The sequence below is a fragment of the Ciconia boyciana genome, chromosome 5, assembly GCF_034638445.1.
Source record: "Ciconia boyciana chromosome 5, ASM3463844v1, whole genome shotgun sequence".
Classification (NCBI taxonomy): Eukaryota; Metazoa; Chordata; class Aves; order Ciconiiformes; family Ciconiidae; genus Ciconia; species Ciconia boyciana.
In genome coordinates, this window is record NC_132938.1 from 7,057,694 (window position 1) to 7,085,529 (window position 27,836).

Sequence of the window (27,836 nt, forward strand, 5' to 3'; positions counted from 1 at the left end):
TCTTAGTGAACTTTTCAAAGCTACTGCTTGAAGGAACTGCTTTTCATACACTTGCTGGAGTATCACCTTTGTAGAGAAAACCTCCGATCTAGCCCTTAGTGAAACCAGAGATGAACTGCATTGTACGCTCCAAAAGGACCCTGTAATAAATCCTTGGTTTTGTTCCATATATACATATGTGATCAGAGATATGCAGTGAGGTACAAATAGGCTTAAAGAAAGAATAAAAACAAGAAAATACTCAGAACTGACTGCTTGAGGATGTAGTATAGGACCCAAAGAATATATTCTACTACTCAAAAACCAACACAGGATACAAAATGTGAGTCCTGTAATGAAATTCGGTGGCTAATACATTTTTACATCAGTTATAAAAACTGCATGTAGCCATGAAACACTGTTTTTTTCTATGTTCTCTAGCATGGAGACTCGGCAATGGTTTATCTGGTACCGTGACAGGCAACAATACTGAAATGGACCCTGCTCTCCTTTCTGCCCTTCCCCAAGGAAACTCTATTCAGTGAGCTACCAATAAGTATGGACACAGCAAAATATATCCCGCATTATTTAAACATGTTTCTTTTAAAAATTTTAAGATTAAATATGTTGAATTATTCACTTTTAGTGATGTTTACACTGTATTCACCCACGTTACACACAATCACAGGAAACCAACAGACGTCAGAACATGTAGGTGACCAGCTTGACCTCTGCTAAGTAAAACAGAAATTGCAGCTCAAGATAATCTTGAATATTCCTTTATTTTGGGCATTGATACCCATAATTCTCATCAGATGACATGCATATGTTTATTTAGAAAAGTAACAGGTATCACAGATTCATGTTCTAAAATTAAGACCATACCATATGTACTGCCACCTCTTTCCTAGAGAGATGCAAAAATGAAACCAAGATTTCTACACACGAAGATTCGTGCGATCGTGATACTTCTGGTAGGGATCATCAACATACCAATTTCGTCTTTTCCAGAAAGAAGTGGTCATTTTATCAAGGAGTTTACATTGTGTTCTAGTGCACAACACCATCTCTCTCAAACGCTTCTTCTGGGCGGCTGACTTCTTCCACAGTTTCTTCTTATAACCAGACTGTCAGAAGAAAATACACACAAGACTTTTAAGTGGGTCCCTGCAAATACATATATACAGCAATACTGATAAGCAAACCAGTACAAATCCCCGACTTTCAGGAAGATGGGAGTCTCTGGAGGTTTTTTTAACTTCCATCCTAGCTACTGCCCTCTAACGGAATGAAAACAATTAGCCCGCTGATTGTAAACGTGCTTTTATTACAAAAAACAAAGAAGTCTTACTTTTCTCCTAACCCAAAGGCCATTGTGCAGCCGGAGAAACCTATCGATGACAGCCTTCACGGTTTTCCTCTTTCCATTCCGCAAGCTACAGTAAGTGAGAGTCCTCGCTGGCTGTTGAAGTATACTTGGAAGTAGAGATGTGACACTAAAAAAAACCCCACCCCCAAAATAGGGAAAAAATAGAACAGGAATGAAATATCTTTTTCTAAAAGTAATCACTGGCTTTTTCACAGAAAGAGAAATCAGAAGCGGCTGTGACTTGTCTGAAGTAGATTAACAAGAACTCATCTAATTACAGCACACCACTTAATGAGTGTGCATGTATGAACACTAACTGCAGTACTGCACTCTAGTTGCAATTAATCTCAAAGTTATTATTCCATACACAACAGCTTTTTAATCTAATAGAAGTGGTTAAACACTCAAAAGCAAACGTTCAACTGTCACTGGCATTCAGGAATTACCTGTAGAACATCAGTGACCAGCAAGAGAAACTGTGCCGATTATAACAAGGCTTTTTGTAAAGCCTATATCTGCAAAGTCTATTCCATTTTACATCCTGCCTCACGCATTATGCTTAACAGAAGTGGGAGGTTTTGGGCTAAAACAGAGACGCGTTAGCTAGAGTAAAAAGCAGTCCAAGAAGTTGCTCAGACTTTTTGTAAATGCCTTTTAAGCTCTCCTGCCAGAAAGAACGGCGCAGACTGTACCTGCTTAGGACCGAGGGGGTGCCTCCCCCGGGCAGGCTCGCCGAGGGCAGCCGCGGTTTCCACAGCGGGGCCGCTGCTGGTGCCCGCGCTTGCCTGACGCACCGGGCGGAGAGGCCGGAGAGAGCGCGTCCCGCGCCGGGGCTGCGGGCAGCCCACGGGGCCCAGCGCCCCAGGATCCCTGCGGAGAGCCAGGCGCTCAGAAGACACCCCGAAACACCGCCCCGCGCCGCCATTTCGCAGGCAGCCCCCTCATCCCCGGCCCGACATGGCCGCCCGCCTCCCCTCAGCCGCCGCGCGCTACCGACCCGCCACAGCCCCGCGCGCCGCCGCCGCCGCCGCCGCCGCCGCCGCCATGACCCCGCGCCCCGGCTACGGCAGCCGGCGAAGGTCACGCTGCGCCGGGGGCGGGGCGGTGTCGTGCCCCACCTAGCGGGGCGCTGCCTGCAGCAGCTTCAAACCGCCCTCGCTACACGGGGCGCGGCGGGCCGGGCCCGCCTCATCCCCCGCCGCGGGACCGGCGATAACCGCTGCCTGCCCCACAGGACCCCACACGGCCCCACCGGGGCCGCCCCGAGACCCCTCTCTCGCGCATGCGCCACCGGCGCCGTCCCGCGTCAGGGACACGCCGCCGCCGCCGCCGCCGGTGGGAGGCCACATTTGCATACGGCCCGTCCCGTCCCCTCTGATTGGACGCGCTGCCCATCGCTCTCCGCTGGGAGCGGCCACGCCCCTGGCAGAGCGGAAGCCCGTGCAGCTGCTGCGCATGCGCGCCGCGCTTTACTCGCGGCGGGGGGGGCGGAGGCAGGCGGCGCTGGGAGTTACCGCGCACGGCGCCTTCCTGCAGCCTGCCCCCGGCCGCCGCCGGCTCCGAGGCCATGCTGCGGGCGTGCCACCGAGCGGGGGTCGCTGCGGCCGCGCAGGTGAGCAGGGCGGCGAGCGGTGGGCGGCCCTGGGGGAGCCCCGCGAGCCGTCCTCGCTGCCGCTTGCCCTCCGGCCGGTGCGGCCCGGCAGCCCGCCTCGCAGGGACCGGGCGGGGCTGGGCCCGCCGGCGGGGCCGAGCGGAGGCAGCGCGGGGCGGGGGGGGTATGGGCGCGGCGCGTCCTCTAAGCGCGGCTCGGTCTTCTCTGAATGACTCCGCACGCGCGGGCCGCGATTGGCTGCTCGGCTCTTGAGGGGCGGCCGCGAGCGCCAACAGGGCGCCTGGGCGGGCGTGGGCTGGGCGCTAGTAGGTCAGCTGTACTACGAGTCCCGGCGTGCAGCGCGCCAGGCCCGCGCGGGGCGGAGGGGGCCGCCGCCCGCAAGGCACGCCGGTCCTTGTAGTCCGCTGCGGGTCTCCTACCGGGTGGCGGCCCCGGGAGAAATAGGGCGGGCGGGATGGGGCGGGGCGGGGCTGCCGTGGCGTGCCGCGCTGCATGCTGGGGGCTGTAGTCTCCTCGGCGGTCACTGCCGACGCCGGGCCTGCCGCCGCCTCTCCCGCCGCTCCCGGCTTCGGGACAGCGCCGGCGAGCAGCGGCCGCAGCCCGGAGGGGCGGCAGGGCTCGGCGGCGGCTCGCGGCCGGTCGCCTCCTCGGTGGCGGGGCGGCCGGGCCCGCTCACTGGCGGGGAAGGACGTGACCTTGCCTTCCCCGCCGCGGCCTCCCCTGGGCCGCCCCGGCCTGCGGCCCCGGTACCTCACAGCCCTTCCCCGTTTTGACCACAGTGGGTCCGATCGCCTGGCCGTGTCGTTAATAACGGGGGTCCCGGTGCTCAGGGTGACGAGTAGCGTCAGCTTTCGGGTGTGAGGGGCCTGTGGTACCGAGTGGCCGCAGCGGGGATCCTGCAGTCCTCATGGTCAGACACGGAGAGGAGAGAACTCGCGATGCCGGGGGGGGAAGGTGCCTGTTGGGTGTGTTTTCTGGGCCTTTGCCCTTCCTCATAAGTAGATTAGGATGATAATATGCTACGGAGCCTTTTTAAAGCAGTCGGCCAACTTTAAGAAGCCACAAGGGTTTATAGGTGAGGGTGACTCCTCTACTAAGGCCCCAACTTGTATTTCAGGTGTCTGCTTAACAGTAATAAAAAATAATCTGATTAGATCACTTTTATATCCTATTCTACGTTCCAGTGTTCATTACTTTCTACTCACACAGTTCAGCAAAGGACAAGCTGTGCATTCAGCCCTCCCGGCTCTGCAGTTGGAAGGTAACCACCTTAAAGCTTGCAACCTTTCCCACCGCGGCAGCTGGCATTTCCTCTGCTGCTTTATAAGGCCGGAGAGTTCTCGGGGCCAGGTCATCTGATGCGCGCTAAAATAAGGCTCTGGGTTTGCAGGCCTGTGGAAGGTTTTAGCTGGGAGTTGAGAAGACAGAAAACAGGCTTTTGCAGATGGTTATCACTTAAGGCTATTTGCATGTAGTCGGTCTTTAAAAGAACGTGTCGAGAATGACTGTACAGCACTGGAAAAGGCAGAGTTGTGCGTTGCAGCTGGGAAGCGTGCCTTCAGTCTATAAATGTTCGGTGGAAGACCTGTGCAAACACAGAGGTGCCACGGTGCTCTGGAGTTTGTTGTCCGTACCCTTCCTGTTTGTTTCCTTACTTCAAAAAAATAACCTTTTTTTTCCTTCCTTCATCCCTACTCCTATTTCCTGATGAGACCGAATACAACAAAGATTTAATTTGGACAGGAAAAGTGTATGCAGTGAAACAGTTTTTTATGCATTTTGATTCTTTTTATTCATATTGTGGGGGAAGCTTTGTGGCGTACCGTAGTATATACATGTGAAAGCAGTTGCCGGTCCCATGGACTTTCAGCAACTAAAACTTGGTTCTTTTTGGGTGACAAAAGAGCCAGAAACTGGAATTAAGAAACAAATGTTTTAATTATACTGCTTGTTTTGCAAGAGGTGCAGAATTGTGGACTCTAATCAAGACGTGCCAACCTGATCTGAGATGATACTGGGTAATTTTTCACAAGAAGTGAAAACTCCTGTCATGGAAGTAAGACCCCCTGGCTGTTAAGAGGTTGTCAGGCAGATGCTGATCCTGTCAAGCCTGGAAGGGGCACTAGTGCATTGACACCAGGATGCTCCGTCTGTCTGTGCTGCCTGTTGCCTTGCTAATAAGGGAAGGCATCCTCGCTGCCCGCATCCTCCTGCCTGGGGGAGCACATTCGACAGACACGTTCTTGCTGGAGCAGCAGCATTGGTTTATTCTCTGCTTCAGCTGCGGTGATCCCCAGGCAGCCACAATTACACAGTTTTTATATCTTATTATCCGTCTTCCATTTTGTTGTCTTTACTACCCCTTCAGCACTCTCGTCCCTCTTTTTTTGACATGAGACTCTGTGCGTCTCATGTCACGTTTAGGCGTTTCTCTCGCCTGGCTCAGTTAGCTAAAGCTCAGGCCAGAGCCTTGGTGTCTGCCTGCAGGCCTGACGGTGACATTATTGTGAGTGATGGCACCTCGCTGGTACCTTGCTATTCAGCTAGGGAAACTTAATTGTTCTGCTTCGATACAGCCCAAAAAGAAATGTGTGTTTGTGGGGTTTTTTGTTTGTTTGTTTTTGGTTTTGTTTTTTTTTTTAATATTAGCGGTGGCAAGTTTTAACAATGTGTTTTTAAGAATGGAAATAAACCTTTTTTACATATATGGAAGCTGACAGTGAGGCAAGTCCGCTTCTGTTTTGTGATGTTAAGATACTCCTTTACAGGTTAAAAAATCCAGTTGTCTAAGGAGAGCTGGACCTGGCCAGGACTGTGAGGTAACAGGTCCTCGATGCTCACTTGCTTGAGCAGACTGAGAGAGCTGGGAAGCAGAGCGTGGCTGGATGGGGGAAATAAAAACAACTGCTGCTCCCCAAAGCCAGAGCAGCATGAAGGTTTAAGTACAGAAAATCCCAGTAGAGAGCTCGTGGTGGAGACTGGGAAAAATTTTATCCTTCTCTTACTGTGAGCTCTGTGCGTGGAGGATCAGTAAGCTTGTTAACAAGTAAATTGAAGTTGTGGCTTTGAGAGAAGTGGGTCTTCATCGCAGCAGCTTCATAAATGTTTTCAGCTACATGTGCAGTGCTGCAGAGAGACTTTTCTTCCCTTATTTGGAGTATTTCTGTAGTTTTCTTTGAAAAGAAACAGAGGGCTTTTTGTAAAAAGGTATCATATTTAGCAGAAGTCTTGAATGATGGGAAATTAATTTGAGTTCTGTGGTCAGATATCCTTGTTACACCTAACCTCTGTCATAACAAAGATGAACTTCCTCTAAAGTTTCTGGTTTGCTCTTTCTGTTTAAGTACGCAAATCCCATGTTGCAGAAAACCGTATGTGTCTTGCAGGTTTCATTCTGTGCAAATTCTGGGTCAAGACGCTTGAGCCTGGTGACTAGGAGAGGTTTAGCTGAATGAACACAGAGGATGGCGTGTCCTGTGTCTGGTTATTTGAAATTAGGTGTGAAGTATAAGCCTGCAAGGCAGATTTTATTTTTTTAATAATGTTCTGCCATGCTGTGCTGTTCCTGTCCTGAGTGCTTTGCTAGGGCGAGCTCATGTGGATGACCTCAAACGCTGGATTCACTGCGGCTCTTAATACTAACCAGAGTGAAGGTATGATGTGCCCCGCAAAGTGATTCTCATGCTGATATAATAGTAGATAATGAATGTAAAATAATAAGTGTTTAAGAAGTGAGGTGAAACAAATAGCATGTAGAACTGCTGGAAGAGGAGGAAGAAATGGCAACAGCTGCCCCACAGTGCGCTTGCTACGGGGATCTGTGCTGTCTGTTTGATGCCTTATCCAAAGGGTTTTCTCTGTCTTCTCTTCTGCAGAACAGCAAATGGTTTATTTCTGCCTTTTATAGGGCGTAGCAATGTATGTGTGATGTATTTCTTCCAAATCCTTTGATACATTATTAGAAATAAATAACAAGGGTCTAAACAAATGACAAACTCCTGGAAATTATGCAAAGGGGAGATTAGAAACTACCTGTAGATTTCCACATTACTGTGATATAGCAAATATAAGCAAGATTATTATGATGGCCAAAAGAGAGCAATGCTTCTTTAAAAAAAAAAAAGTTTTTTAAAAAAATCAGTGATTTTTGGAGGTAATAGTGTATTTGGATGTGAGGGAGGAAAATGAGACTCGGGTTTCTGCTCATAAAACTTTGGTACCTAAAGATTTTCGGTGGTTGTTCCCCTGGCCAGCTGTGGGAATTTCTGTTTGCAGCATCTTGAAAGAAAGAGTTGGTGGGGACTTGTTTTGGTTTTAGTTATTGCTCCCATCGCTACGTGTACGCTAGTGCGAGAGTCTGACAGCGTAGGCTGAGTGCCTGCACTTCGGTTCTTCTCGTCTTGATGAACGATGAATAAAAATGAGGATTTGGATAATCATAGAACAGCCCAGCTGGACCAAAACCAATAATCCCACAAAAAACCCCCTCCTGATGTACAACGCACAAATGCTGAATGCCGAGAAGCAAGGTTTCTCCTCTGCCCTGCTAGCTCCCAAAGCGCAGCCTGTTCTGAAGTGCAGGAGCTGATGTGTTTGCTGAAGGTGGGAGAACTAAATGGGCAGGGTGTTGTTTGCCATCCCTAGGTGTGAGTAGGGGTTGTAGCCAACACGAAAACGGATGAACTGGCCAGGTACCAGGGTTACAGTTGTGGCAGCCTCTAGGATCACCTAGAGGAGTCAAGTCACCTAGTGAGGCAAGTCCAGCCTGAGCAAGGACGGGTGAGTGAGTTGCCTTAAGCTCCCTCTTGCTGTGGCGCAGGGTGGGATAATCTTCAGAAAGCCTGGCAAGGGGCTTGGGAGTGATGGCTTATTTCCAGATGAGTTTTGGGTAAAATAATGTAAACCCAGAGTGTTGGAAGGGACTGAAGTTGAACAGGTCAATAGAAATTAACTTTTTTTCCCCCCCTCGTTTTATCGAGTCGAGCTGTACACATAACGCTGAAATATTTTGCTCATCCTATGCTTCATGGTGTAGTAGGGACCTATTGAGACTCAGAAGCATGTCCAGCAGTTGATTACAAAATGCTTTAAGTGGCTTTTATTAGTGATGTTCCATTTGAAAGGACTGGTGAAACCTCGGTGTATGCTTCTGGGGCAATCAAGTCTAATAATCAAAAACATTACAGAATATATTTATTATTTTGTCTCCTGTTCTATCCATTGTAAACCAGAAAATCAACCATGGAGCACAGCTAGGGCTCATGAAGGTCTCGGGTGTAAGAAGAGCACGTTTCCTGTTGCTGTACTCATGCTCCTGTTACTAATTAAAAAATTTTGGCTGCTGTTCTGGGAAGAATAAGAATTCAGTGTTCCTGTCTTTCCTCTGTACACTGTTGGACAAGGATGGGACCTAAACCACAAGACTTGTGCTTGTTACTTATTGCCACATGCAAAAGCAAATAGAGAAACTTACCTTCTGGGGGCATGTTGTAGTGAAGCATCTCCCAATTTTTTTTTTTTTAAATAAAAACTTTCTTGTTTCCCCAAATATCTCAGCTGTGGGAAAAGTTCCTTTTGTGCCTTGTGCACTGATTTCCCGCGAGTCCTGTATTTCTCTCTTAGCAATTCACATGTGGGGAAAAAAACACCTGAGGGGAACAGTGTTTTTCCTTCTGTAGGCTAGAGTAGCTTAACCAGTCTTTCTGGTTAATATTAATTTTCAGCTAAAATATAAAGAAGATAAAAATCCTGGGCAATGTGGGTTTTGTTAAGTAGAATATAATGAAATATCACTCTTCATATAGTAATTTCATTTATATTATAATCCGATGTCTACCTGGAAAGTGGATGTGTTGCTAATTCTTTTAAAGAGGAAGTCTTGGTTTGGAAGCTCAAGGAGAACTGCTTGTATGTCTTCAGAAATAAAAATAGTTTTAAGTATTAAATATAGTTTTTAATAGTTTTAAGTATTTAAACAGCTGTTGTCTTCTGCACTGCTCACAGCTGAGCTGTTCTAGCGCACAAGATTGTTGAAGAGAATCTGAACTAACCCAGTTGTACTGCCCAGACTGGAGGTCGGGAACATAAATAGTCAAAATAAATACAGAAATAAACTGGGGTGGGGGTTTTTTGGTGGTTTTTTTTTTCCCCTTGTTTTTCAAAATGCCTAATTACTGCTTAAAAAGCCCTTAACCTACAAGCTGCACGTGAGAAAGGTCTTTCCTTTGTTTAGGGAAAACCGAGTCCAACATCACTGCTCTAATGCCAGCTGCTGCTTTCCTTTGGAGGGCATGCAAGATGTGGTGATGGAGCAAACCGCTCTGATACTGCTGTTGAGGTGAAGAGAGATTTAAATGTGCTCACTGCTTAACTCTTGCCTCCTCCACCCCTTGCAGAATAGCCGGTGTGGGAGAGCGTCACTCCGTCCGTTACGACTGTACCGTGGATATGCTACCCCCTCGGGAGAGTCTGGGTATGTAGAAGGTTTTGGAGGGTGGAATTGGTTCTTCTGTTGCGTTGACCAAGAGGGAATCTGCTCCTTAGTTCCACATGAGAGCAAATTGCTAGTGGTGGGATTTTTTTTGTTGAGTAACTCTTATTCTCATGATTTTGTATGTTCCTTGTTTGATTCAGTCAGATTTAAATGAACCCAATCAAGGTGATCAATATTTAGAAGGAAGATTGCGGGTTGCCGCCTTATCTTTGCATTAGGCATGAACCGGTACGGTACCAGGGATTCGCTGGTGCTGAAAGTGATTTGAAGTGGGTGCTGGGTTTGTTGACAAGCTTCTGGAACAGCGTGGTTGTCCCCAGCTGTAAGCTCAAGATTTATAATCTGTTTGATGTTTGTCATATAATACAATTTACATGACTTTCACTTTTCTCCCCCCACACATCCCCCAGTGTTTCTGTAGGCAAAATCATTGGTGCAGGTGTCCTGTTTGTGGGTGGAGGAGTAGGTGGAACCGTCCTGTATGCTAGCTATGATACGCAATTCCGGGAGAGCGTAGAGAAGGCTGTTCCCTACTCTGATAAACTCTTTGAGATGGCACTTGGTCCTGCACCTTATAGCGCACCGATGCCAAAGAAACCGGTAAGTGTTTCCCACTCGCCCTCACCCTTTCATTTTTCTTTTTTTAAAGAGAGCATCTGCTCTTTGCTTTCAAATTCTGATTAATTTTGTTGTGTGCTAGGTTTCAGGATCATGTACTGAGATATTATGTGGTGCTGCTTGTACATTTGCCACTATCATCTTGTGATTGTGGTCTGTTATTAAAAATAAAGCTGTTATTTTACAGTAAAATAATCTAGTAGAATCCTAACTGAATAGCTCTTCTGCTTATACTCAAGTAAATTGGGGGGAGAGAGAGGTAGGTGACGCATTGGAGTTCAACTGTTTTACTGTGGCTGGAGATTTAGTGTAGTTAGTGATGTAGCAGGATTAGACAACTTTTATTCTAAGATGAATTTATTTTCAGAATTTATTTTCAGCTGTCAGAAAGAAAACTGACAGCTTTTCAAATCAATAAAACTTTGAATGGTACAGAGCTATGCATAAGCACCGTACTTTGAAATCCTAGTGACATGACCCTGCAGAAGGGAAAACTTGATACAGCCTTCAGCACAACTCTGGAAATTGAATCTGGAAGTTTCTCTGTTCCTGTATCTGAAAGCAAATGCTTCCCAATTATCCAAGTGTGCTGAAAAGCTGCTCTGGCCATGGCCGTCCTGAGCTTTCAGAAGCCCTTTGGCCTTCAAGAAACCCAGAATATTTTTAACTGGAGTTTAAGAAGGCTGTTCTTAATGAATGGGAGAATATCAGTTAACCAAAACTGTATCTCTTCTGGTTTTAGCTCCACTTGACTTGTGATCATCCAAGCTCTTAATGCCTCCCAGGCACTAGTAAATTTTGCAAAACAGACCGGTCAGACGGCAAAGTTATCATCTGCCCAGTCATGGCTCTAACTCAAATGCTTTTATTTTTACCTTGTGGCTTTGCGTGATGGATATTAAAGGATCAATATCCTAAAACCTCACAATACTCTGTGCCTGAGTAAGTGTTCGTCTGCCCCAAACACTGGCATCTGAATCCTTTCAAAGGGAAATCAGTGAAGTCGTGCAACTTTGGTTCTTCCATGCCTCTCAACCCCACATGCCTGTAGCATCTTCTGTTCAGTGATACCCAGACAAAATAATTGTTTGTTCTTTTTTTAAAAACATATCTTTAATTATGCAGTTATGTGTCTTTAAAACAATTATATAATTTTTCCACTACAACTTGAAAAGGAATTGCCTAGAAACTGAGCAGGATGGGAGGGATGACTCCCATAAGTGTTGGTGGACAAAAAAATTACAATTGAGGGAGCCAGCTGTTGGAGCAGTTACCTGAAAAACTGAAGCTGGGTAGAGAAGACTGATGGCCTAACTTGTTTTGACAATAAATGCTCAAGAGATTTGAAATGAAGAGGAGAAGAGTCAACTGAATTAATTTAAGATATACCTATATGGACTAAATAATGTCCAAGCGGAAATAATTGAAATCTGCTTTCTGAAGTTGTTTCAGACCTTCATGTGCATGTGATTTTTATAGTTTCTGCATTATCTGTAGCATTCAACACACTCAGAAGTGTTTGGAACATTTGGGGCATGAAATTATTTGCGTTTTATGCATACCTCAATAAATATTTGTAGTGAAAACTGCCACTACTGTAACTTCAGTTTTGGAGAGGTGAAAATTGTAAAGATTCCTTCCAAATTAAAAATCAAGGCAGGAAATTATATGGCCTTGCTGCTGTTTTCATGTGTACCTTGAAGTTTAGATTTATGATACAGTTGTCCGGACATGGAAATGTCCGTTACAATGGAAATGGTGAGACACAGGCTGTTTGGAAAACTGATGATATTTCTTATTTTTGATTTTTCAAGATACAGCAAGGTCCACTGAAGATCTCATCTGTAGCAGAAGTAATGAAAGAGTCTAAACAGCCTACCACCAAATCCCAGATGAGCAAAACAGAAGCTGTTGCTCCTTCAGAGGAAAAAGAAGGTAAATTTATAGAATGTCATGTAGAGAGAAGCAAAAGACCTAATGATCTCCTATATCATACATGCTAGGGTAGATTAAAATAGTCCTTTGGAATGGTTGAAGATGAGCATGTTATAATTTCTTAGAATTAATTCTATTTTCTTTTCAGTCATAAGAAAATTTGCCTAAAATGGCTTTAGCTTTTTTTTGCTATTTTTTAGGAAATTTATTTACTTCATAGAATATTTGGAATCTCAGATAAACAATGACTATCCTGCATAGTTTAGATAGGAGACTCAGCAGGAAGAGCACTTTGGGTGCTGGAGGCCATTTACCTCCTCTTCTTCTTGCAAGCGGAAGAAGCTTAATTCTGGGTCATTACTGAGCTACTGTAAAGCCAGACCAAATGGAACTGGTTTAGAGAGAAGCAGTTGTGTCATCTTTTTACATTTATCTCTCATGGCTGTGTGTGTGTAAGTAGTACCTGGTTGCTGTTTGTCCAGGATATTCTCTTTTTCTGGAAATGATAATATCAGTGTCCAAATAACATGTTTCTACAGAGGAAAAAAATTGTCTTATATCCCTGTTCTCACATTATAGCACATATATACTAACTGGTTTTGTTCTATAACTGTATTTAACAGCAGGCAAGGCTGCAGCACAGATCATCTCTGCAACAGGTGTAGCCATGTCAGTGCCAGCTCCTGGGATACAGACTGAAGAAGGTGAAAAAGGTCATATGAACACGATGAAGGAAAACAAAATCCTGTAGCTTTGAGTGCATAAATTCTTACTTCTGTGTTGGTATTTGTCAGTTTTTAAAGGCATGATTCTTTCTGCCTTTGCAGAAGAAACAACTTCCATCATCTGTTAACAGATTTTTACCATACTAAGAAGCTCAGATTGATACCTGGGACAGGTATAGGCGTGAACCCAAGAAGAAAGCCTGCCTTTATGCTGAACTGGGACTTGTCCAGTCCAGTTTGCCTCTGCTCTTTGTGGCTTTCCGATTGCTGTTCAGAAAAGCTTGTCTGCCCGGGGTCAAGTGAAGAACTGCATTTGTTGTTTAACTCAACAAGAAACACTAGCTTCTATATGATAGTCTTTTTCAGATGAGACTAATATTAATTTATTTATGTGTGAACACATTTCATAAAAAGTATGGCAGTAATAAGTAAATACATTCTTCAGAGTTAGCATCAGCATTATTAAAAGGTAACCTGAAGGTTTTTGTTGCAGCGTGAGTCTGAGAGCTGAGAGATCTGGGCTCTCTCCTCAGTTCAGATGCAGACTTGCTGTTGATCTTGAGACAATTACTTAGGTCAATGCTCACTCTTAAGGCATTTTAAGTAGCCTTAAGCTGGGAGTAGAGTATAATTGTGATTCACCATAGCCCTCTTGCTAATCTTTTGTTATTTTGGCTGGACTCTCTAAGCATGCCAAAGGAGAACTGGAAAAAACATAAGAACAGATACATAAAAAACACTTATGGAGCCAAGTTTAAATTTTACTACTTGCTTTGCCTTTCACTTCTGAATCTTGTGTATTTTTGTAACTAGACAACGTAAAATCTACAGATGCATGTGAGGTATCCATGCTACTATCTTTAATTTTAAGAAGATGTGAGACTGGCCTTTGTAATTATGGATATAAAAATGCTCGAGGTAGTTTCAGCATGGCTGCATGCAGAAGTCAGATTTAAAAAGTGATATGGACAATAAAAATCAATTTTGAAAAGAAAGTTACTTCCCTACAAGTAATCCATATACTAATTTGGACTCTCCACTTAAACAGTTTAACTCTTTTTCACTTCTGAATAGGTAAAGAACATGAAGATTCCCATGCTATAAAGGAACGGTCACCAGAAGAAGTTGCAGCCCGGCTTGCCCAGCAAGACAAAGAGGAGCAAGAAAAAATATCAGGTAAGTCCATACTGTTAGTTTTCCTGTATGTGTTGTACATGACAGAAGAATTGTTGGACTGTATTGGCTTTAGAGTTCTAAGTTGCTTACGCACCTCTTTGTTGTTGTCCCTGTGTTGTGTTGGCAGAATGAGTGGTGTTGAAGCTTCTTCCACCCACTAAGAAGTAACTGATAGCCAAAGAATGATGGAAAATTTTGGGTTGGAATGGACCTCCAAGGTCCCTAGTCCATCCCTGTGCTCTAGTCCATCCCTCTGCTTGGAGAGTTGGGGCAGGTTAGAATAGAATAGACTATTTCGGTTGGAAAGGACCTACAGCGATCATCTAGTCCAACTGCCTGACCACTTTAGGGCTGACCAGGTTAAAGCATGTTGTTACGGGCATTGTCCAAATGCCTCTTAAACACTGACAGGCTTGGGGCATCGACCACCTCTCTAGGAAGCCTCTTCCAGTGTTTGACCACCCTCTAAAAGTATAAATAATGGTCCTTCCACAGGAAGGGTGCTCAAGGCCTTCTGCCCTGCAGGTTTGAAGTTTGCCAAGGAATGAAGATTGTTCCACCTCTCTGAGCAGCTTAGCCAGCACCGCTTACGATGGAGAACTTGATACATCCAATTAATTTCTCTTGTTGGCACTTAGATCTGTTGTCTCTTGCCCTTTCTCTGGGCACCTCTGAGAAGTCTGGTTCAGTCTCTTCTGTAATACCCCGTTAGATGTGGAAGGCATTACTTCAGATACCCCTTCAGCTTCTCTTCTGTAGGCTAGAAGAAGCCTAGATCCTTCAGCCTCTCATCGGTGTCATGTGCTCCCATCCCCTAACCATCTTAGTGCCTGTCCATTGTTCTCTCCCCAGTTTGTTTGTACCTTTCTTATACTGAGGCTCTCAAAATGCGACACTATTCCAGATGTGGTCTCGTAAGTGCCAATCAGAGGGAAATCATTCCTTCGCTTGATCTGTGGGATGTGCTGCTGTTTGATGCAGCCCTGTTCACGTCAGGACTCATTGCTGCCAGAGCACACTGTTGACCTGTGTTCAGGTTGCCATCTTCTGGGATTCCCAGGTCCTTGTCTACAGAGCTGCTGCCTAGACTTCTTCAGTAGTGGTTCAGGGATGGTATGTCAAGGCTCTGTGAAGAGTTGCCTGTAGGTTCTAGGTTGGGAACTGTGACAGTTCCTTGCCTGGGTTCTAACTCAGACCTATTAATCCAGTTCAGTAATTAACTACTGAGAGGTGGGCTGGCTTTTCCTATGTCCCAAAACTCATGTCCTCCTTGTGTGTCTTGCTCAAAACAATGAGTTTTGCTTCCCCCTCGCCCTCCGCTTGGTTTGTTAGATTTTAAATACTTCTGGGCTGTTGTTTGGTCTTGGTTTGGCTGCAGCACGATTAAGTCGGGAGTTTTGGGTCCTTCCCTGGTTTGCCTCAGGGGAAGCCAGAAAAATAAGAAATTTTTTTTGCTAGATGGTGTTTTGCTGTCTAGCTTGTCCAGGCAATCTGTAGCCAGCTACCTTGATGCTTACCTTCTGAAAGCAAACCCAGCTCAAGCTGCAGATGGCTTGCAGTGTTAGAAAGCTTCCATATCATCCTCCAGCCAGTGTCGATGAGGACGAGAGGGAGACCAGCCTCTTGGAGAAACGGAGTGGTGTCGAAGGATGACTTTTGACTTGGGGCAGCGCAAGGACTGCTGACTGCAACGGCTCTGCAGACCTTCTATGGTGAGGGAAGGAGTCTTTAGGGTGGGTAGGCTAGAGGCATTGGCTACAAGGATGCTGAACAAAGACTGTATTTAAAGTAAGTGAAAGTTTACTGTTAACATAGGTGTAGCCAGTGAAAATAGGCTTGAAAGGGAGTTTAAGAGTACTGAGACCATGTATTGGACATGCTTCAGCCTGCTGTGGGAGCTGCGGCCTTTTTGTTTTATTATTCTCTTAGTGTTTGGAAAGGGCTGATGGTGGAAGAGGCACTGGCATGGTGTGCTGCATCTGATCTGACCTGTCCGACCGCTGTGCACGTGAAATGGGGTCTTGGCAGATGTGTCGACCAGGCTCAGACTTTCCTCTGAGTACTCCAGTCCTCAGCCAAAGTCCAAGCCTTGGGCTGTTGTTGCACATGAGAAGGCTGTACAAACCTGGACTTAACAGGCTTGGAGTAGACGTGCTGGTTGTGGTCTGCTGCTGCTTGCTTCTGCTCAGAGCTTTGCATGGTGTAGAAGAGCAACATGAACAGAAACAAGAGGCTCAGCATTAGTTGTCTCCTTTGTACAAGGACTTTTTTGCAAGTGAAGATGTTGAGATGTTTGTTGCACTGAAAAAATCCAGAGGAGTATTTACCGGAAAGGTGGATTTACTTACCCCAGTACTTAGAAATAAATGCCTGGTTCCAGAAAGGCAGACGTTGCTCACTGTAATTAACCATTGTGATTTGGTTCCTGCTTGACTAATTAATAGCTTATTTATGCCTCTATACCAATAGGAATAGATAGTTGAGTCCACCACCGCCTTGCCTAGGAAGACTAACTCTGCATTTGGAATGTATCTTCCTTGTGGAAGATGGGAAAATTTACTTGTTTTCTCTTAACCATTGTAAGAAGTGAAGATGGAAAAAATCTGTTGAGTTAAAATGCACCCCCCTGCAGAAGCATGGTAAAGGTCTTCCCAGAGTAGCCTTATTGCTGTAAGTGCAGACTTGCACCTTAGTACTCCTCTAAATAAGGAGTGTATTCTGACAACCTTTCTTCTTCTGTCGCCTGCAGTTCCCAAACTGACCAACTCTTTTGGGTCACAGAAAATAATGTGAGGAGACACAGAGGATGTAATGTATCAATTCACTAATTCTACAGCTCTTTTCCCTGTAGTTTAATTCAGTTAATTTTTTTCCAGCCCTTGCAGCAACTCTAGAAGGAGCCCTAAGCGCAACAGCTCGTGTAACTCTTCAAGCGATTACTGCCCAGGAGTCTGCTGTGCAAGCAGTGAATGCCCATTTGCAAATACTGAAGGAGGCCATGGATGATTCTGAGGTAAACTGGACAAATGGGGACAATTCTTATTATTTTTGCATTGCGTTTAGCAAAACTTTTCATCTCACAAAGAGAAAGTAGGAAGCTTTTCTTGCAGTGTCTTTGCATTTATCACAGTTTTAACTAATCTTTCCACTCATGAAATGTGGTGTGAATGAATAATAAAGTGGTTTTGCTTTTGACTTTTTCCCTCCCAACTCCTTTATTCCCCTTTAGCAAGTAGACAAGTTCAAGTTAATACACCAGTAATCTTCACGTTGTATTTTAATTCATTGTATTTTAATTCCCAGGCCCCTTTTTTACCTAAATATAGTTGGAGTGTAATACTGTCCACACTGATATTCGGTCGAACCATTCCCTTTGCCAAAACCTTGCTGGATTGTTTGTTTCTTGTTTGGAAATGAGTAAGGGATGTACGAGCGATACCGGCTTGTGGTTCTGGTGTGCTAATGCTGGGGTTTGTGTGAACTGCTGCTTCCTATTCAGTTTTGGAGCAGAGGGTGTAATTTAGTGGTTAATCCATGAACAGGAGCATACAGGCAACTACACAAGCACTCAAGATTTAATCTAGTAGTTAGAAAAACAAGTATCTTAAGAGTTTGCTTTTAAGCTTAAGTATTAAGCTAACTTTAAAATTAAGCAACTTCACAGTATTATGGTACTTTAAGTATTAAGCTTAAAAGCAATTTTAAAGTATTGCAGTACTTTAATACATGTAGAGATTTCCCCCCAAAACGTGGCACCAGACAGTGATCCTCACACAGGCTCTTCTGCATGGACGAATGGCTGTTGCTCAGGTGGAACAAAATGTTAAGAATCAAACAAAACAAAACAAAACATTGGAAGGGAAAAATCATTCGTAAAGCTTCCAGCTGTGCTGTTGGTAAAACAAGAATATGTTGCTCGGTTTGAGTGAAATGAGCGTAGCAACTTCTGAGTCTTTACAGGCTTTCATTTATTTTTGATAACTGTTTTATTTCATGATTGCAATGACCCTAATTAAGCATCTATGCTTCTTAGGCTGCTGGGGAGAAAAAATCATCTCAGTGGCGCACTCTGGAGGAAGCGCTGAAGGATCGGAGGAGAGCTGTGGATGAAGCCGCTGATGCCCTTCTGAAAGCCAAGTAAGCTGCTTGCTTTTAAGGCTTATCAAGTGGTAAGTTAATATCACCCGTGCAAGGGCCGGCAGACATGAGATGGGTTTCTAGAAAGCATGCAGTCACCTGTGTTCATATTAAACTGACGTGTTTGTGCCAAATCAAAAAAGTTGCGTACACTAATGAATATTTTAATTTGTAGTGTGTACATCTTAGGTGCCTGTGCACATGGTCCTCACTGTACCAGAGTCTGCAACAGTCTTATTCGTCTTTTTAAGAACTTGTTTATGTCTTTAATACTTATCTATAGTGTTGGTAAGTTCAAGTAAGATTTAAAAAAAAATAATCCATAATCCTTTTTGTATTATTTTTGGATAATTTTGTCATTGTTAAACCTATTGTGAGGACTCCATGACTGCACTCTCTGTGTATTGAGTCAGTAACATCACTAGCTTCTTTTAGTTATAATGAAAAATTAAACCTTACAGCATCGTTTGGCAGTTCTATCTGTCAGCAGAGTTGCTTTTAAGCGCGTGTCTAAGAAAACCTTGAATTCTGAAATGGAGCACTGCTCGTAACCCAAGGTTCTGTATGAACCGCATTGATGTGCAGCGAGTCTGGTGTGCAGACTCATTGCGTAGGGATTATAGCAGCAAAAATAAGATGACAGACAAGTATCTCCACAGTGCCCTTGTAATGAGGACAGACACAAATTTGGAAGCCCTTTTGATGCCTCTGAGGCTGAGAGGGCAACATCATCCTTGAAGTTGCACGGTTGCGATTTAAGTCACAAACTTCTCTTATCTTTGAAGTTGCTGTGCTGACTAAAAATAGTTAGGAGGTGTAACTGAGGTTTCAAAGAGTAAAACAAAGCTAACCCAAACCCCAGATGCGCTTGCTTTCATTCTCTATTGCTCTACTGGATGCCTTTGCTTTTATTTATTTACTTGTTTATTTTAAAGCTTGTTCCTTATTCTAGTGAGGTCATTAGAAGCCTCCATTGGTTTGAATGGATTTGGAAAAGGAATGCTTTTTCACTTGTTCCTTGATTTCCAATTATGCTAGAGAAAAGCAGTTCTTTCTTAATTAAAAAAAAATAAATCTATCTTTACAGAGCTCTATAAATTTTCTCCCATCCTCAGTTATCTCCACCAGTCACCATGTCCAAAATACTTCTGCAAGAGTAAGCCATCTATATTAAAAATGTTTCCTTGATGCTCTGTTATGTGATGGAAATGTCTGCCTTCTAATACTAACTTAGTTTTACTAATACGAACTCCTTTCAGTGAATTTTCTTTCATCTGCCCCCTCCAGCTAAGTCTTGAGTACTAATTGCACTATAAATAATTCTCATTTTACATGGAATAGACACACTGACATCTTTAGGTTTCAGGCTGTGGAAAAAAAAAAAAAATAATCTTTAATCACAGCATCTTAGCCATAGAGCTGGTAGATGGGAAGCACCAGTAGAGTTATCTGGTAGCTTTTCCTGTAAATACAGACAGCAGAAAGTAAACTTTTCTTTGGGGTTAAGCTGTAAGACCTGTATGCGTTATAATTAACAGCTTCTTCTCTTTTCAGAGAAGAGTTAGAGAAGACGAAAGGTGTAATTGAGAACGCTAAGAAGTCTCAGATTGCAGGAGCCAAATCTCACATTATCGCTGCAGAAGAAAATCTTCATCATATGATAGTTGACTTGGACAATGTCGTGAAAAAGGTAATGCTTCCACAGACTGTTTTTAGTTGCCATTAGAGTAAGGACTACCTGGCAGCTTGTGCAGGCCTCCCCTTCCCAAGTCCTCTGTAGTAAGTTAAATATTTTTGAAGTGTAAATTCTGGTCTTTTTTTAGCTATACTCAGTCTTTGAGCTGATTACCTACCAGTGAACAGTCATGACAAGATCTTTGCAAGAAGAACTTGAACTCTGTCCTGAAAGAGTCTCCAGCCAGCTTGAGTCGTGTCTGTCCTTTCTGTAGGCAACTTGTAATTCTTTGCATTTGATGCCGAGAGGAATTTACCATGAGGTTAGGGAGGAGCAGGAACAAGCTGTGCTAATGACTTGGTGGGTAAATCACTTTACAGCTCAGAAGACTGGGGAAGAAATGTAAAGGTGAAATTTATCCCCTTTGCAGCATAGTTGATAATTCGTCAGGTGTGTTTTGAGTGGAGAATTTAGCCTAATAGTGGGAATATCAGAACTGGCTGAGGGGGGCAGCCGTCACAGGACAGGCTTACTAGGCCTATATGGTAGCTGAAAGCAGAGAAAAAGAGCTGGAGATCTTCAAAGATGCAAACTGAATTAAGATACTCTTTTGGTCCTCTCTAGGCTACAGACTGGCTGTCTAGTTACAGTGTGCATGTGAGGAGAAATGGATTTGTGGTAGTTCCAGCAAATAATTATTGTATACAAGAGGTTTGATATCACAGGGTGGGTTTTTTTTCTCCCCCAAGTGAGTTTGCTTTGGTTGGGCTGGAGGGTACCGATACCTGCCTCTAACTCAGGACCTGGCTTTAAATTATGTATGCCTCTGTTTTCAATATTTGTCTTGACAAATAAACTGATCTCATTTGTTTGTTACAGGTTCAGGCAGCACAATCTGAGGCCAAGATAGTAGCTCAGTATCATGAGCTTGTGGCTACAGCTAGAGAAGAGTTTCAGCGAGAGCTTGACAGTATCACCCCCGACGTACAGCCTGGCTGGAAGGGGCTAAGTAAGTCTCTGATTGCAGGGTTACTTCTTGTTTGTTACATGCCCGTCACTTTGGTTTGTAGTTTCTGTAACTACGGCCACTGAATTGACTGTCCAGCGTCCTGTTTTCCATATTGTTTGGTCGGCTTGAAGTGAAAATTAGTTCACAATTAAAATAAGTAATCTAAAGCAGGTGTTACGAAGAGGCTTATTTCTGGAAACTACCTATGCTGTATCGGAAGCCTCAAAAAATGTAGCTCTTGTATGATAGATATCATGTGGTTATTCAAACATCTCTTCCCTCCCCTGGTATTCCAGGAAGAGAGCCAGGTCACTCCAGATTTGGAGCAAATCTGTGTTGCTCACTGATCAAGTATTTGTCTGGTTGACTCTCTGTGGTTATAGGTATTATAATACACCGTTATTACAGAGTGATAAAGAACTCCCTGAATGTCTGTAGATCATCACTGACATGACAGATATACTGAAAGATAGAATTCATTGTTCATACCCTACCTACCCCAGTATATGTTATTTCTAAATTAAATTGACACAGTAGCTTACCGTGAACAATGGAGAATGCTGCACACGAGCAGTGAATAGGCACCTTATGTTTTGTTTATGCTATTACTACCGCAGTTCTTTGCCCGAGATCTGAAATCTCATGAGCTGCCTTTCCTTGTGCGGGCTAAAGGTAGAATGTCTTGGGTTTTGTGATTGCTGCCTTTCTGAGGGAGGAAAGGGAATCTCCTGGTAGCTTCCATGCACTCCATTTCATACTGCTGTGACCTACTGAAGTATATACGGGACTGAGCTGTTAGGGTCTGTGGCTGTGCCCCTGGGGAATTTGTTTCTTAACCAACTGCTTCTGAACAAGAACCTAGAAATGTCAGACTAAAATTTCCAGTGTCCTGTTGCACTTTTCTACTTCAAACTTGTATTCCTTGCTCTGGCTAAACTTCAACACCAATCTGTGCGTTTCCAAAGGTGATTTTAGAGGTTGGGATGTTTTGGGCTACACCTTCCCTGTAATGTAGAGAGACTTTTATACTCGACATACTGTTCTTCCTAAATTCCTAGAGACTTGGACTCATGTTTAAGTCACTGTAGATAAGAAGCTCTTAGTTTTCTGTTTCACTTTTGCATGACTGACTTGCTGTAGTGAATGTGCATTAACTTTTCCAACCTCTCCTCTTTCTGTTACAGAGATAACTGACTTAGGTGAGTTCCTGTAACCTGTTCTGGTCTTGTGAATGTCGTCTCTTCTCTGTTCTTTTTTACGTTTGTGTGGTCCATCACTTTAAATTACAGGCAGTATCAACCAGGGGGTGAAATGTTGCATTCCTAAAACATTTCAGGCTGAGGTATGCTTTGGGATCCTTTCCACTAGTTTTGCACATCTAGCTTAAACCATAAACTCTTTGTCTAGCAGCACTTCCCAGGTCAGTGTGATCGCTGGCTTCTGAAAGCCAGGTTTAAATTTTCTTTGTGAATTTAAGCCGGTCGATACCTGCTGCTGAGATTCCAATGAGAAACGAACTGTGGCTAGTTCCTGTTGAGCTGTGTGGTGGTGTTTCTCCTCAAGTAGGCCCACCTCACAGCAGTCCTGGCTTGAGAGAGGTGCTGGATGCACCAGCTCCTGCTGATGCCACTGAAACGTCTAGGTACTTTGCATGCTTGAAAAGCCACGTAGAGCTGCTCTGAGCTGGGTCACCAAAACCAGATTTGTTTACATTGAAGTTGGCTTGACTCTCCAAATTTAATCTTCACGATTGATTTTAGAAGTGTTGATTAACTCTTTGATTCTGAGATTGATTATTATTTATTTTTTCCCTCTTGATCAAAGAAACCTATTAAAACCGGAGCGCAGTAAAACCCCGTTCGGTTTGTAACAGTGTTAAGTTCAACAGCTGAGCTTAGCGGTGCTGGTCAGCTTCCCTGCTGGACACGAGCACTGTTGCATTGAGTCCTCCTGTGCTAGTCCTTTCTCCAGCTCTCGCCAGCAGGATGGCTGAAGGACTGTGGAATTTCACTTGCTTTGATCCCTGCAGGAACGCTTTCCCGAGTAGTCCCCTGTTCTCCGTACAGGCGATTTAGCTGGCAGCCAGTGCAAAATGAGCTGCAGCATTTTACAGAGCCTATGCCATTCTCGGGTCATCAAGTCTACAAATGCTGCAGGTGTAGCTTGTGTCCTCCTCTCCCAGAAGAAAAGTAGCAGATTCCTTAGCAGACACAGATGTAGTTGTGACCCCTACTGCTCTTGGAGTAGCCAAACCTGAAGGGTACAAATTGGGGTAAGAAATCTGTTTGGGACCAGTTGGCCCTGGGGGACTGTTGAGGAGAGAATGTGAATTCCGGCTGTCTCTCACAATGGCTTCAGTGTTTTCAGGATCAAATTTCTGTAAGCTTGTACCCAGCTGGAGGTATCGGTCGGCACCGGGGTTTTACATACCCTGCTGCTGTGTGTGCTGTCACAGGGGGAAATATGCAGTGGTGTAAAGAAATAAACGGACAGAGTTGTCGACAGTCTCCTCTAATTGAGTGTGACTTGAGTATGGGAGTGCAAATAATAGCTGCGAATCACTTCAAAGAAACTCAGATAATTTCTCTCCCAGATAGAAAGTACTTGCTTGTAGGTGTGGTATTGGGTGGGCATTAGCACAGGTCAAGGGCTTGAAGTGCTCAGAAACTTTTCATAAAACATGCTTGCCGGTCAGCCGTGTGGAGCCTTAGAGTGCTCTAGTGGGAGGTGGGCAACCCACTGTGGTGGCAGTTTCCCTGCAGACCTTCCTAACGCCCTGTGTCTTCTCCAGCTGGCCAGTTATCCACAGACGACTTAAATTCTCTCATTGCACACGCCCACCGTCGCATCGACCAGTTAAACAAGGAGCTGGCAGAGCAGCGGGTGAGGGAGCAGCAGCACATCGAGTCGGCCCTGGAGAAGCAGAAACTTGAAGATAAAAAAGCATTTGAGGCTGCCGTGGCCAAAGCGCTGGAGCATCACAAAAGCGAGATTGAAATAGAACAGGAGAAGAAGGTAAAGTGGTGTAATGCACCCGTTGGGATCTCTGGCTCAAAAAGGATGTAGAAGAGCTAGAGGAAGCACACATAAGAGCAACTGGGATGTTCCAAGTGATGGGAGACTTCAGATAGGGCGACCCCAAGGATAAGCGTGGAAAGGAGATGCTGAGCAAGGAAACTTCTGCGAAGTTAGAATGGTAAAATCATACAGCGAAACAGGGAACGACTTTCTCACGTTCCTGTCTGCTCTTGGAGATAGGATTACTGGGTCAAAACAAATGTTTGATCTGACCCAGTATGGCCATCGTAGGGCTTTGTAGCCCCTCCATCCTGCCTCCAGGAGGTATCTCCGTGTCCTTCCACTCTGCCAGTGGTTTGGGATTTGATTCTTTCAAAAAGACTATGAAAAAACTCCTCAGAATTTTAATGCTGCTTTGGACATGAAGCAAGTGCAAATTACAAACAGGAATTTGGACACTGGAGGTTGTATCATTTGAGATGCCATATTGCAGGCAGATGTTTTGCCAAATACTCCTGCTGTTTTCACATGTGTGCCTCTGAAAACAAGATTAAACACTGGCCAGTAGTTGAAAATTTTGCATTGACTTGAGGGATACTAAAGATTTCACCTATAGCCTGTTAGTTCAAAGCACTGCAGTGACAGGTATTAATTTAGAGCTCTTTTAAAAAGTTGCTTGAACTATCATCTGTGTGTTTAATGTAAGGATGGAAATGTCACAGTCCTTTTTTAAGAAAACCAAAAAAACTGTTCACCTGCTCCTAAACAAACCTGCACCATGCCCCCTTGTGCTAACCTGCCCTCTAAAGTGGCTGTTTTATACAAGATCAGGTAAAAGGGGTATTTGTTTCACTAAACTCTAACTTGGACAGTATTACAGCATGTAGGGAAAAGGTAAAATTTGTTTTGTTTGGAAGCTGGTTTGTAAGCACTGGAGTGTTTAGTTTGTCACATTACTGTATCTTTGATACAGTATTTTGATAACGGCATTAAGTGCCTAGTGAGTAGAACCGCCAGTTACAGGCATTGTGGGCTGTGAAGCTATTCTTTAGCGTCTTTAGGAAGAGGTTCAGCTATAAAAATGGATCTTGGCAGCTTTTTAAGATGAAACATGGGCTCTGTCAATGCCACTTCTATAAAATGTACCCTAGGTGATCGCTGATGAATGATATAATCATAGCATGTGACGAGCAGTTGAAAAATAGCGGTGTAATAACAACTGCTTGTGTGTACAGGTTGAAGAAGTCCGAGAGGTAATGGAGAGTGAAATGAGGACCCAGCTCCGGAGGCAGGCTGCTGCCCACACAGACCATCTGAGAGACGTTCTTAAGATCCAGGAGCAGGAACTAAAGGTGGAATTTGAGCAGGTAAGGGAGAAGAGTCTCCAAGAGAATTAGGGGGATATTTGAACCCTTGCAAAGCACGCACTTCACAGGACGAGAGTCCTGAACCATCTTCCAGGAGACTGAAATGCAGGCTGGGGAGGGAAGCCTGCTCATCTTGAAGAGATGATATCAAGTGCCTGAACACATAGGTTTTATTCAAACTTGTCTTAAAACCTTTTGCTACAGGTGAGAAATTTTTGACAGTTACAAGTGCAGTAACTGTTAAATTCACCCTAATAAGGCTTCGTACTGGTACATTGTATGTACTGTATGCATTGCTCCTAGCAAGAACAACAGACTTATAGAAACATATCTTAAAAGTAAGGTAAATATAATTAAACAGCTTTTTCTGGTCTGATGTATGTATCTCGCTCTGTTTCAGAACTTATCGGAGAAACTCAGTGAACAAGAAATGCAATTCCGACGCCTTACTCAGGAACAGCTTGACAACTTCACATTGGATATCAACACTGCCTACGCCAGGCTGAAAGGAATTGAGCAAGCAGTCGAGAGTGAGCACTGAAATCGTGGTGTTTTTTTTTTTTTTAAGGATTAAAGTTGCAATCCCCAAAGGCCCATTACCCAGATGTGGGGGGCCTAAACCCAGGCTTAGGCACATAGCTTGTGGGCCTGCGTTTGCCACGCTGCTGAGCACCCGGCAACTTCCAGCTGCATGAGTCCAAAGCTGCCGTCTTGTTCTGACCCTAAGCTGTGGAACAGGCTTGCTTTGAGGTCAGATGCCAAGAGGGCAGCCGCTTTTGAAAGCGGGGTGTTCAGAGGAATGGCTTTTGCTGCTTGTGTTCAAAACTCCTCCTGTACGTGTCCCCCCAACTGAGAGTACCTTTCTTGACTTATTTTGCAGGTCACGCGGTAGCAGAAGAGGATGCCAGGAAGGCCCATCAGCTGTGGCTTTCTGTTGAGGCGCTCAAATATTGCATGAAAACGGCCTCTGGGGATAGTCCCACAGAACCACTGGAGAGCGCGGTGAAGGCCATCAAAGCCAGTTGCTCTGGCAACGCATTTACAGAAGCCTTAACAGCAGCTCTCCCTCAGGAGTCCCTGACACGGGGAGTATACAGCGAAGAAGCCCTCAGAGCCCGTTTCTACACAGTCCAAAAACTGGCAAAAAGAGTGGCTATGATCGATGAAACGAGAAACAGCTTGTATCAATACTTCCTGTCTTACCTACAGTCGCTGCTTGTGTTTCACCCTCAACAGCTGAAGCCACCTGCTGAGCTCAGCCCTGACGACCTCGACACGTTTAAATTACTGTCTTACGCTTCATATTGCATTGAACATGGAGATCTGGAGCTGGCAGCTAAATTTGTCAACCAGTTAAGAGGCGAGTCCAGGAGAGTGGCACATGACTGGCTGACCGAAGCTCGAATGACCCTAGAAACAAAACAAATTGTGGATATCTTGACAGCATATGCCAGTGCCGTGGGGTTAGGAACAACTCAAGTGCAGTGAGCTAGGATTGTAGTTTCGGAGGCAGTTCAGCAGTCATTTGTGCTGGCAAGAAATCCAATGATGTCCCAGGGGTTGCAAACCGAGCTGCTGGCAGGGGCTGGAAGCGTTAAATCAAAGCACGGGTACCGTCTTGTTTCCTTGCACTGTATTTAACTTTACCACCTGTTGTATTTGTATTGGTTTTGAGTTATCATGACAACCAACTTCAGGAAGCTTCTCTACAATTTGTGTAAGAATTTTGTTTCCCCATCTTACCAAGCGGGCTTGTGATCCAACCAAAATAATGTTTGTAACCTACCATTAATGATTTGCCACTTTGTCAGCTGAATAAAACAAGACTTCAACCACTTCCTCCTGCTGTTCAGTCTCCTATTTCTATTTAAACATCAGATACAGCTGGGCAGTACAAGAACAGCCTTTCTCCATGACCTAAAGAAGGTAAAACTTATCTCTGTTTTACTCCTTTCAAGGAGCAAGGATTCAATGATGTGATCAATGTCTCTATGCAGTGATTTGTACAGCTGTAAAAAGACCCAGGGATGAGTACAGGTTGAAGCAGACATAACTTAAGCTGGTGTCAGAGCATGTAGCTGGCAGACTTCTCCCCCTGCATGTTTCTTCATGTCAGACCTGCTCTTCTGTAGTTTAAGAAGACCAGGTATTTCTATCTGGAAGCCAGACTTTAAATTGTTGATACAATAAAGCAAAGAGCACTTCACCACCTCTGAAAGCCCTGGATCTTTGATCTACCCTTGTACTCATCACATGTTCCTGGAACAGGCATGTTTGCCTTCTGGAGCAACCGCTGCCTTCAAACAGCTTTACTGCCCATCCACTCCTGTCATGTGAGGAACACTGGACTTAAGCCTTTCAGCTGTAGTTTGTCCCACCTGCAGCAGCTGTTGTTTCCCAAACTCATTACTAAGTTATCCTTCAGCTGCTTTCCACAGCAGTGTGCTCTTCCTCATCCTGCAGCATCATGCACATCAAGGCTTTATTTTTCACAAAGGGAATAGTCTGTTAACTACTTTTCACTAGGGCATGGTTTAATCCTCACAGGACCAAGACCTTCTTTGTCTGTTCAAGATAAACTACCTCAAAAACCCCCTTCAAGCTTCCTCTACAAGCTGAGAACAGCAGCACAATGCTGTGAGGGCCAGTTAACTGTAAGGTAGAGGATGGAACAGCGCAGTCATCTGTCTTCCCAGACAAGTCACCTCAGTAGCTTTATTGCT

At 44.5% G+C, this 27,836-nt stretch overlaps 2 protein-coding genes across 8 annotated transcripts; one reads left to right on the forward strand and one right to left on the reverse strand.

Annotated features, from left to right (window-relative positions):
- Nucleotides 1–748: 748 nt before the first annotated feature.
- Nucleotides 749–3,131, reverse strand: MRPL35 (mitochondrial ribosomal protein L35). 2 transcript variants are annotated; one of them, XM_072861402.1, is made up of 4 exons: nt 2,863–3,131; nt 2,041–2,218; nt 1,331–1,475; nt 749–1,106 (listed from the first exon to the last, which is right to left on the reverse strand). In XM_072861402.1, the coding sequence occupies exons 1-4, from the start codon at nt 2,915–2,917 to the stop codon at nt 918–920; spliced, it is 567 nt and encodes a 188-aa protein (XP_072717503.1). In that variant the 5' UTR covers nt 2,918–3,131; the 3' UTR covers nt 749–917. The 2 variants fall into 2 exon arrangements, with proteins under 2 accessions (XP_072717503.1, XP_072717504.1); XM_072861403.1 differs by lacking the exon at nt 2,863–3,131 and adding an exon at nt 2,346–2,472.
- IMMT (inner membrane mitochondrial protein) lies at nt 2,799–26,952 on the forward strand. 6 transcript variants are annotated; one of them, XM_072861399.1, is made up of 15 exons: nt 2,799–2,960; nt 9,356–9,432; nt 9,864–10,053; nt 11,886–12,006; nt 12,630–12,719; nt 13,806–13,907; nt 16,784–16,920; nt 17,941–18,044; nt 19,599–19,734; nt 20,599–20,728; nt 21,913–21,927; nt 23,520–23,743; nt 24,982–25,113; nt 25,514–25,643; nt 25,994–26,952. In XM_072861399.1, exons 1-15 carry the CDS (start codon nt 2,916–2,918, stop codon nt 26,599–26,601), a joined length of 2,241 nt encoding a protein of 746 aa, XP_072717500.1. In that variant the 5' UTR covers nt 2,799–2,915; the 3' UTR covers nt 26,602–26,952. The 6 variants fall into 6 exon arrangements, with proteins under 6 accessions (XP_072717500.1, XP_072717501.1, XP_072717502.1 ...); XM_072861400.1 differs by having other exon boundaries at nt 12,630–12,710; XM_072861396.1 differs by lacking the exon at nt 2,799–2,960 and adding an exon at nt 4,169–4,221.
- Nucleotides 26,953–27,836: the final 884 nt, after the last annotated feature.

Coding starts and splice junctions, on each gene's coding strand:
- IMMT (XM_072861399.1), top strand. CDS start 2,916: ATGCTGCGGGCGTGCCACCGAGCGGGGGTCGCTGCGGCCGCGCAG. Junction 10,054..11,885: donor CACCGATGCCAAAGAAACCG/GTAAGTGTTTCC, acceptor TGATTTTTCAAG/ATACAGCAAGGTCCACTGAA. Junction 25,114..25,513: donor TAAAGGTGGAATTTGAGCAG/GTAAGGGAGAAG, acceptor GCTCTGTTTCAG/AACTTATCGGAGAAACTCAG.
- MRPL35 (XM_072861402.1), bottom strand. CDS start 2,917: ATGGCCTCGGAGCCGGCGGCGGCCGGGGGCAGGCTGCAGGAAGGCGCC. Junction 2,219..2,862: donor GCAGGAAGGCGCCGTGCGCG/GTAACTCCCAGC, acceptor GGCTCTCCGCAG/GGATCCTGGGGCGCTGGGCC. Junction 1,476..2,040: donor ACCCCCTCGGTCCTAAGCAG/GTACAGTCTGCG, acceptor GGTTTTTTTTAG/TGTCACATCTCTACTTCCAA.